The sequence below is a fragment of the Fukomys damarensis genome, unplaced genomic scaffold (genome assembly GCF_012274545.1).
Source record: "Fukomys damarensis isolate Sample0158 unplaced genomic scaffold, DMR_v1.0_HiC HiC_scaffold_19, whole genome shotgun sequence".
NCBI classification, from domain to species: Eukaryota; Metazoa; Chordata; class Mammalia; order Rodentia; family Bathyergidae; genus Fukomys; species Fukomys damarensis.
Genome location: NW_022900931.1, coordinates 58,226,249 through 58,235,831, shown reverse-complemented (window position 1 = coordinate 58,235,831; position 9,583 = coordinate 58,226,249). Strand labels below are relative to the sequence as shown.

The window sequence follows — 9,583 nt, the reverse complement described above, 5'->3', positions numbered from 1 at the left end:
CCACTCCCCCACAAAGACAGCCATAAATAAATCTGTTCCAGTACCTGGGCAGGACTTACTCTGTACACAGAGGGAAGTCAGTCTCTCTCTCTCTCTCTCTCTGTGCCTCTCTTTGTCTATGTCTCTCCTCTGGCCCCCTCCACCTTGCCTGTCTCCAGACCAGAATGTGTTTGGTATCCATCACTGATTTACACACACACACACACACACACACACACACACACACACGCACAATCACCCAGGGCCTGGGGATGTGGCTCGGTGGTACAGGACTTGTCTACCATGCACAGGCCCTGGGTTTCATCCCCAGGACTGTGGGAAATGCCCCCCGAATCTCTAATTGCACCCTGAACTTAGCATGTCCCAGATGGAAAAGCTGACCGCCTTTCCACAAAGTGAGCCCATCCAGCTGTCAGCTTTGCCTCCAGGAGACCCCGACACTTTGTCCAGTCCCACAGCTGTAACCACCACCCACCTGCTGCGGCCCCTCCATCCTCCATCTGTGTCTCCAAGTACAAGCCTCATTTTCACTAGGGGCCTCCCAGGGTTCCCACGTGTTCACCCTGTAAGCCTTTACTGAGCGGCTCTGCGCTAAGCGTGGGGGAAAACTTAACTTCCTTGTCCTTCTGAGCTGTCACATCCCCACCCAGGTCCTGTCTGCTACCATCTTCCACTGGTGCCATCGCGGCAGTCTCCTCTCTGGCTTCCAGCTCTGCCCCCACCACAGTCAGACTAGGAACTCCATGTCCCAGAGTCAGATCTCCTCTGTGCCCTGCTCAAAATTCTCTTGTGGTTCCAAACAGGATAAAAACTAGAATCATCCATTGAGCCACAATGTCCCACACCACAAGTTCCCACCTCCTCTCTGAGATTACCTCCCACTACTCACCCCTTCTGCCCCAGCCACGGGAACATTCCAACCCAGGGCCTTTGCACATGCTGTTTCAAAAGTAGCTTTCCTACTCCTCAATTGTAAAACTGTGTACTCCATCAAAGGTTGTTTATTCACTATTCCTGAGCCCCAGGGGACAGGGAACAGATCTGCCTAGCTCATCTATTTTTCCACAAACACATCCAGACCCACTTGGGTACTCAAGGATGTTAAAATTATTCTCAGTCTGTCATTATCTGCCTTTCTTCCTCTCTGTCTCTGTCTTTGTTTCCAAGTCTCTGTCTCTGCTTTTCCTTGTCTCTGTCTATACTCCTTCCTCTCTCTCTCCCTCCCTCCCTTCCTCTTTCGTTTTCTGTCCCTCCCAGTCTATTTTTCCTTCTCCATCTCTGTCTCCTATACTCAGACTCTTGAAGTCTCAAGCATGATCACTCAGCCCCTTCCTGCCCCTGCCTGCACCCCTGCTCTCTCTCCACAGGCACCCACCTTCTTTTTGAGCACACCGAGCCGAAGGGCCTTGGGGTCTGGGGCAGCGTAGGTGAGCCACAGGCCCGAGGCCATGTGTTGCACAAAGCACAGAGACTCCCCATACTTGATCTCGGGGGGGCCCATGCCCTCCACATCCCGCTTGGGGGCCACATCCAGCTTCTCCTGCAGAGGCAGGGAACAGAAGTCAGCCTCCTCTGCATGTGCTTCTAATGGGGGGACCCCCGAAGACTGCAGAGTGGAAGTCGGGGTAGGGTTCAGAGCTCTTCATGAAGGAGTCACCCTGAGACCCACAGACCTTGGAGATACGGAAGCAGAAGGAGGTGGCCTTAGTGTGGGCCTTGCTGGCATCAACCACCACCAGGCCCTGGTCTTCCGTGAGGGCCAGGTACCGTCCAGTGGTGACATGTCGAATGCGCAGTGGCTGGCCCCAGCGCAGGTGACTCCCGCTCCAGCTGCAGAAGGCAAAGGTGCGGAAAGTGAGAGGAGCCCTTGTCCTCCCACAGACACCACGGGATTGCCCAAGATCTCTCAATCCCCCATCTCTCTTCCTGAGTTTTCCGATTCTTTCTTGGCATCCCCAAATCTTTCTTAGGATCCCTCAGTCCAAACTTTTCTCGTGCCCTCAAAGGTTCTTCAGGGCTCCCCAAAGTCCCAAGTGCCCCCAGTCTATCTGGACCCCTACACACCCCATTCTCTTCCTTAACAACCCCCAGCTCTTCCCTAAAACCTCATTTTGCCCCAGGACTCCAGGATCCCCAAGGACCTTCATCTCTTTCTTGAGCTCCCTATAACCCCCCACAAAACACTCTAATCTCTTCCTGAGATCTTCCTTTGGGCCCCTGTGTCCCCTCCCACACCCCTAGAGACCCTAGCCCCCACTCTGATATCTCCTACACACACACACACACACACACACACACACACACCTGATTCTCAGGGGCTCCAGCCTCCAGAGGGAGCGGGCATGGGTACACACAGACCCTCCCTCATAGTAGACAAGTCTGAGGGTATCAAAGAGAGGTCAGAAATTCAGGTACCAGCCCCCACAATCTGGCCCCAAATCCCATTAATAAGTCTGCTACAGTTTGGATCTTGAATTTTCTCCAGAGGGCCTGTGTTGAAGGCTTGGTTGCCCAGCCCTTGGTGCTACTGGGAGGTGGTGACTGTTTAGGAGGTGTGGCCTAATGGAAGGAAGTTAGGTTACTGGGAGTGTTGCCCTTGAAGGGGATACCAGGCCCCCCATTTTCTCTCTTTTTTGGTTGTCAGCTGTTACACGGTGTACTGGCTTCTGCCATGTGTTGCCACCATGATGTCCTATGCCACACCATAGGCACAGGGACAAGTGACTAGAGATTGAAACCTCTGAAACGGTAAACCAGAATAAACTTTTTCTCTTATTGAGTTTTTTTCCACAGAAAACGAACACAGGGATCTAGCCCTACAGTCATCCTGTCCTCCTTAGCCCCAATCCAAGACCCCCAACCTCCTTGTCCCCAACCCAGACCTGCGCTGGTCATCACTGTCAGCAGGTGAAATGGTCAGACACTCATCCATGTGTCCATGAAAAAGGCGGAGGACGTGGCCCCCTGTCACATATCCTGGAAAGGAGCAAGGGAACATGGTGGCTGTGAAGCGGGAGCCCCAGAAAGGCCCAGGTGCCAAGTTGGGACCTTAGGGCCCTGTATGTCCCCTGTGGGAGGCCAAGGGCTAGATCTACAGTTGACAGTCTAAGTTTCAGGCCAAGTTTAAGGCCTTAAGTGGGGTATGATTTAGGGTTCTGAGTCTGGACTTTTGAGACTGGGGTCAGAGGATGTGGCCAGAGGACTAGATCTAATGCTCCCAAGCGACAGTCAAAGCTCTGAGTTTGGGGCCTAGGTTTAGAGGTGTAATGTTTGGGTCTGAGGGTGGGGTATGGGACCAGGGCCTGAATTCTGAGTACTGATTTTGGAGGTCTGAGGCTGGGGCCTGGTTGGTAGTCTGAGGTTTGGGGTATGCATTTAGAAAGAACTGAGCTTTGTAGTTAAAAGTTGACAGGTCTGAGTTTCAGGGTCTGAGTTTTGGGACCATAGTTTAACTTTAAGCTTGGTTCTGGTTTAGGAATATTAAGAGTTATGAAAGCTGGGGTCCAAGTTTTGGGGCCATTCTTTGAACCCTTCTTTGGGGACCTGAATTTGGGAGTTTGGGTTTCTAAGAAGGTAAAGATTGGGAGTCTGAGGCTTGTGAGATGGGTTTAGGGTCTGAATTAGGGTTCCTGGTTTGGAAACTTGAGGTTTGGATTACCAGGTCTAGGATTAGGGGTCTGAAATCATAGTCTGTGCTTGAGAGGTGAGGTATAAATTATAATTTTTTGGTTCTACAATTTGGATCTGGGTTTGCAGGTCTGACTTCTAAAACTGAGTTTGCTGTGGAAGCTATGAGGACTAATATTTTGGGGTCTGAATTTGGAGTCTGATATTGAGTTTTGGGTTTGAGGATCTGAGCTCTGGGGTTCTGGATCTGAGGTCAGTTTGGAGACCTAGGTTTGGGATCTGAGGTTGCAAGGCCGAGTTTGGCATGTCTGAGGAGCAACACTGAGGGTCTATTTTGGGAGATCTTGGTTTAGGGGCCAGTGGTCTGGGGCCCTCACCCTCTTCGCAGCAGGAGCAGATGGGGTTCATATTCCATAGTGTCTGCATGAAGGAAGCATCAACCTGGAGCTCCCCACTGGCAGTTGACAGGTGCTGGGGGCAATCAGGACATGGTCCGAGATGATGGGCAGAGGTGGGCAAGAGTCCAGAGCCAGAGGCCAGAAATCAGAGTGGATGCCAGGAAACACAAATTTGAGGCAGAAGATTTTGAAGACACATGTCAGGAAACCAAGAGCAAGTCAGAAGATGAGGGATCAGAAAGCAACAATTTAGATGTCAGAGATCAGGAAATAGGAAATTGGGGGTCAGGATGTATGGGTTCAGTGACCAGCTAGACAAACCAATAGTGAGGAGTTGGGGCTGAGCTTGTGCGTCCCCAGCCATGTAAGAGCCAACCGGAGGTGGCACTGCTTACCAGGTAGCGCTCAGAGGAGACACTGACAAGGATGAGGTCATCTCCAACGCGGACCTTCTCTCCTTCAGACCTCTGCTTGGAGGCTGGGTGTGTTGTCCACCAACAAGCTTCTCCTACGGGCAGTGGTGGGATGGATGAGTGGCTCTCAAGATAGTGGCTTCCCGGAATGCTGTTCCCCAGGGCATCCCCAGCCACCGAGCCGCCCAGTCCCTGGTCCCTTAAATCTATTCCACCAACTCTGCCTAGAATTCTCCCAAGTCTCCTGTGTAGTACCTTTCCATCCCTGTGCCCAGACCCTCTGCACCATAGCCCCCTTTCCTGTCTCCTTGGTGGTCACATTCCCACTTCCAAAGTTTTGCAAACCTTCTGCCCTCTGACTTCCTGCCTCCAGGTCCCCACCACCTCCCCACCCCACAGCCCCTATACCTGTTGCATCCTCCTGCAGTCCCACATCGAAGGCCAGCTTGTCAGTCATGGAGCGAGAGGTGGTGAGACAACTCAGGTACTAGAGTTGGAGAGGGGGGGTCAGCCTCCTTTTGGCAGGTCGGTCAGACCCCCAGCCCACACCCCTCAATGATGCACTCACCATGCCGCTGTGTGCGTGTCGGAGTAGGATGGCATGGCCGTATAGGAGTGTCCTGTGTCCCCCGCCCTGGGATGACTACAGGGAGGAGGGAGGGCACAGAGTAAGCACAGACCCTCAGAATCTAAAGACCTCCAAAATTTCTGGCCTTGTCACAGAGAAGAATATGCTCTCCATAAAATACCACGCTCAGGTCTGGAGATGAGGAAGCCTCAGACCCCAACAGATCTCTGTCTCTTTCTCCATCCATGGCATCAGAGGCTGTGTCTCTGAGGAGCCTGGAGATGGACTGTCCATATTCCCCAAAGCCCACTGCATCCTTCCTGCCCCCTTCACCTTGTTGATCAGACCCCAGAGTCATCCAGGGAGACAGATCTTCCAGGTGTGAGGGACACTCAGAGAAGCTCCAGTATCTTGTGTCCCATGAAGCTCAGCCCCTCTGCTCTAACTTGCCATAACCTGGCTGTACTGCAGCCCACTCCTACTGCGACAGCCCTAGCAGTTGTTAAATATGTGAGCGGCTCCTACATAAGGTGACCACTGTGTACTACCACACTCTCTCCCAAGCACAAGGAGACTCAGCCCTTTTTTTGGGTGGGCTAGTACACCCAATGTGCTTGATGGCATCATGCCTCCGCCACAGCTCTCACGCACCCATGCTCCCTGGAGGCCATGTGATGGGGCTTCATGATCACATGGCAGACCCACTCCTGGACCAGAGGAGACCCACACTTGGGATAGGAAGAGGTAAAGGGAGAGATCCCATGCGGTGAAGAGTTGGGGTCAAGGTTGGAGGAAAGGATGGGAAAGAAAAGAAAGGAACTGGTGGGAATGGAGCTCAGAAGCCCCTACACCTTCCTTCCTGCCTGCCTTGCTTGTACTGGGCTCCACAGCCCCTGACAGCTAGGGTTGGGGAGAGCCCCCAGCCCCTGTGTGCAGGATGTGGACCCTAGCAGCAGGCCCAAGGTCAGGAGGGGTGGGAAGAACAGGTGACACCCAAGGCCAGACCTACCCACTTATCCAAATTGAGGGCCTGTGGGGGTGGGGCAGAGAGAGGAGAAGATCAGACGATAAACGACCCCAGGTCCCCTCACCCATCCCTGTCCCTGTGCCTTGCCTGGCAAGAGCGGGACCTCACCTCCACACCAGCCTCCACGGTGTTGGCCAACATCTCTTGCAGGGCTCGGACGGACAGGGACTGCTCCAGGATAAAGCAGCAGATGGCCAGGTCGGGGGGCACATTCTGGGGTGGGTGGGCAGGCATCAGTGGGGACCTGAAGGCTCCTGAGTGCCATCCCCTGCCATCCCTCTTCCCTTAGTCTGGATACCCACACCTGAGACATCCAGACCCCACCCCTTGCCACGCCCCTCAGACACACTGAATCCACACACCCTCACAGGAAAGGCCTCTACTATGCCTTCTCCCTCCAACCAACCTATACCCTATCCAGGCTCCACAGCGGCTCCCACAGTGCCCTCCTCCTCCTCCTTCACCTGAGCTCACAGGAAGCCCAGCCCATGCCTCCCCCCTCAGACACATTGATCCTGCTGCAGTGTAGGAAGCTCCTGTTCTGTCTTTCCCACGGATAACCTCAAATCTCCACCGTCCCCAAGGAAGCCTTGTCTCTGGCCTTTCCAGTCACACTGTCCCATTCCTGCCTTTCCCCCTTTGCCCCTCAGACGTGGATGGACATTGTTTCAGTTGCAGAAAATTTCAACCTTACACCTTCCCCCACATTCTCCCAGCCCAGTCACCTCAGATTCCTGAGCCCCCTTCCCTTAGACACAAGACTCTGCTCCTCGCTCCTTTCTCACTCGGACTCTGAGACCCCCTCCTCCATCAGATTTCACACCCCCACCCTGCCCCCTCTTCTCTCAGACTCTGAGCCCACCTCACTCTCACATCCAGGTTCTTTCAGCCCCTCAGTCGTCTGTGCCCTCCTGTCAGCCCGCTGCTAGCATCACCTGGAACCCCAGACCCTCCAGTCTCAGATTCAAGCCTGCTGCACTTCACCCCTTGCCTTTTAGAGCCCAGCTTCCTCAGCCCTCAGACCACCTTCCTCTCAGACCCCCGCTAAAACTCACGTCCCCCACCCCTCAGATGCCCTCTGCCCTTCCTATCTTAGGCCCCAGACACAGCCCCTTAGGGTCCTCTTCTCCTTGGACCTCGGGTCCCTGGCGCTGTCGCTCAGTCACCCTGTCCCTATCCCTCGCTCCGGTCCTGCTCCTAGACTCTCAGGCCACCTCCGGCTTGGACCCAGAGTTTCTTCCCCTTCAGATAGCTTTGTCAAGAAGAGCTCCTACCTGGCCTCCCACTCCTCCCTGTGCGTACAGGACTCCCTGAGGCCCCCAATCCCTCAGACCCTCACCCACCTCAGGCCCCCCACCCTCACCTCAGACCCCTCAGACCCCTCAGACCTGGTCTCACCTCAGACTCCACCCACCTCAGGCCCCGCCCCAACACCGCAGACCTCAGCCCAGACCACGCCCCTTCCTCTCTTAGCCTAGCCCCACTTTCGGTCCAGTGGGGGAACTCCCATAACCTTCCCCCAGGGTCGTGGGGGCTCCGCTCAAAGGAGTCCCGTTCCCGCGGCGCCTGCCCACACCGACCTGTGCGTTGCTGGTGGGCTCCAGGAAGCAGAGGCGGTTGCCGAAGCCCTCGGCTGCCAGGCAGAGCTTGAGCTGCTCCTTGAGTACGGTGGCGCTGCACTGCAGGACCACTTCGTCGTCCTGAGGAGACCAAGGGGAGGGCTCGTTGCTGAGACCGGCAGGGACACCCCGGTACTGTGCATGCTGAGGACCGCAGTGTACGGGCAGTGGACAGTGAACGAGGCAGCAGCTGCTGAGAACATCTGCACACCTGCCAGGGCCCTGGCTGAGCCCTCTGCCTACTCCTAAAGGCCCCATTCTAATACAAATGTATTTTATTTTGAGATGGGATCTTGCTACATTGCTCAATTCAAGGTCAGACTGGAGTACAGAGCTCGACCCTGTCTCTAAATAAATGAATAGATAGATAGATTTAAAAAATGGGGCAACTGAGGCTCGAGGAAGAAGGCTATTTCCCAAGTCCACACAGCTAGTCAAAGAAGGAGCTTGGATTTCCAGCTGTCTCCAGAGCCCCACCACCACCAGAAATGGAAAATACCAACAACCATACAAAGTTGGATACAGTTTTTAAAGTTCAACCTTCTCTAATTTCTCTTTTGTGCATTGCTGTAGTGACAGCTGGCATTTGTAGAATGCACCCCAATGTCCTGTGTGGAGGGGAAATGCTGTGAAGGACGAGACAGAGACAGTTGTTCAAAGCTGAAGAAGGCTGTGGATTAGCTAACAGTGGGGTCACATCAACACCGGAGCTTCTGATTTTGATAGCTGTGCTGTGGTTTTGTAAAACAAAACAAAACAAGGCCAGGGATTTAGCTCTGTGGTTCTGCCACCTGCCTCACAATCCCAAGGTCCCGAGTTCAATCCCCAGTACTAAAAACACGAAAAACAAAACCCCAAACAAAGCAAAAAACTTCCCTCATTCTTAAGAATCACATCTGAAGCACTTAGGGGTTGTTCTTAAGAGTACCATGTCTTCATCTTACTCTCAAACTGTTCAGGGGGAAATTATGAAGAAAGAGAAGAAAAAAGAAAAAAGCACATGTAGCAAACTAATATTTGGGGAAATGACTGAAGGCTATTCAGGGGAAGAGATCTTTAATTTTTTTTTTTCCAGACAGGGTCTAGCTATGTAATTCAGGCTGGCCTCGAACTATATAGGCCAGTACTATGTAGCATAGTACTCACTATGTAGCCCAGGCTGGCCTCGAACTCAAGGCAATCCTCCTGCCTAAGCCTCGTGAGTTCCAGGATTACAGGCATGTGCCAACATGCCTGGCTGAACTTTCAACTTTTCTATAAACTGGAAATTATGTTAAGGATAATAAGTTAAATTTTAAAATAAGATAAAGTGTTTTCTGTGTGCTAGGTCCCATTCCAAGAACTTGATATGTATGAATTTATTTAATCTTCACAAGAAACCTATGAGGTAATTCCTGTTCTAGAAGGATCAGTGAGGCGAAGCGAATTGTGCATGCACACAGCTGGCATACAGCATAGCTGGGATCTGAACCCCAGTGATGTACTAGTACCCTGCACAACCTCTTAATGTATGACTGTAGTAGCCCCTATCTAACTCTGCGACTAATGTAAATGGACATTTATATTGCAAAGTTTTTGCTAAATATTTTTACTGCTAGAGGTCTTGGTCAAAACTATCAGAGACTCTGGCTCTTATCCACTGAGTAAGCTCATAGTCATTCCATTTTAAAGCAGTGAAAAATGGTTCAAGAAGTTTGGATGTCCTAGCCAGGCATGGTGGTACAGCCAGTAATCCCACACTTAAGAGGCTGAGGCAGGAGGATCATGGAGAGTTCAAGGCCAGCCTGGATTACATAGGGAGACCCTGTATCAAAATTACCAACAAAAAGGGGTTGGAGATTTAGTGCAGTGGCACTGTGCCAGCCCACAAATGCAAGGTCCTGAGTTTGATCCCCAGTACCAACAAGCCCCCGCCAAATTAACAACAAAAA

The 9,583-nt window shown here is 52.6% G+C and overlaps 1 protein-coding gene across 1 annotated transcript in view; it reads right to left on the bottom strand.

Moving 5' to 3' along the window:
* Positions 1 to 9,583, bottom strand: part of Ryr1 (ryanodine receptor 1) — a 123,215-nt gene that overhangs the window by 108,959 nt on the left and 4,673 nt on the right. The window contains exons 2-11 of the mRNA XM_010632870.3: positions 7,614 to 7,733; positions 6,142 to 6,246; positions 5,007 to 5,081; positions 4,847 to 4,925; positions 4,421 to 4,533; positions 4,005 to 4,098; positions 2,883 to 2,976; positions 2,305 to 2,379; positions 1,674 to 1,830; positions 1,376 to 1,540 (exon numbers count right to left, since the gene is read on the bottom strand). Of these exons, the coding sequence (XP_010631172.1) occupies positions 1,376 to 1,540; positions 1,674 to 1,830; positions 2,305 to 2,379; positions 2,883 to 2,976; positions 4,005 to 4,098; positions 4,421 to 4,533; positions 4,847 to 4,925; positions 5,007 to 5,081; positions 6,142 to 6,246; positions 7,614 to 7,733 (1,077 nt within the window). The remainder of the gene's footprint in view (positions 1 to 1,375; positions 1,541 to 1,673; positions 1,831 to 2,304; positions 2,380 to 2,882; positions 2,977 to 4,004; positions 4,099 to 4,420; positions 4,534 to 4,846; positions 4,926 to 5,006; positions 5,082 to 6,141; positions 6,247 to 7,613; positions 7,734 to 9,583) is intronic.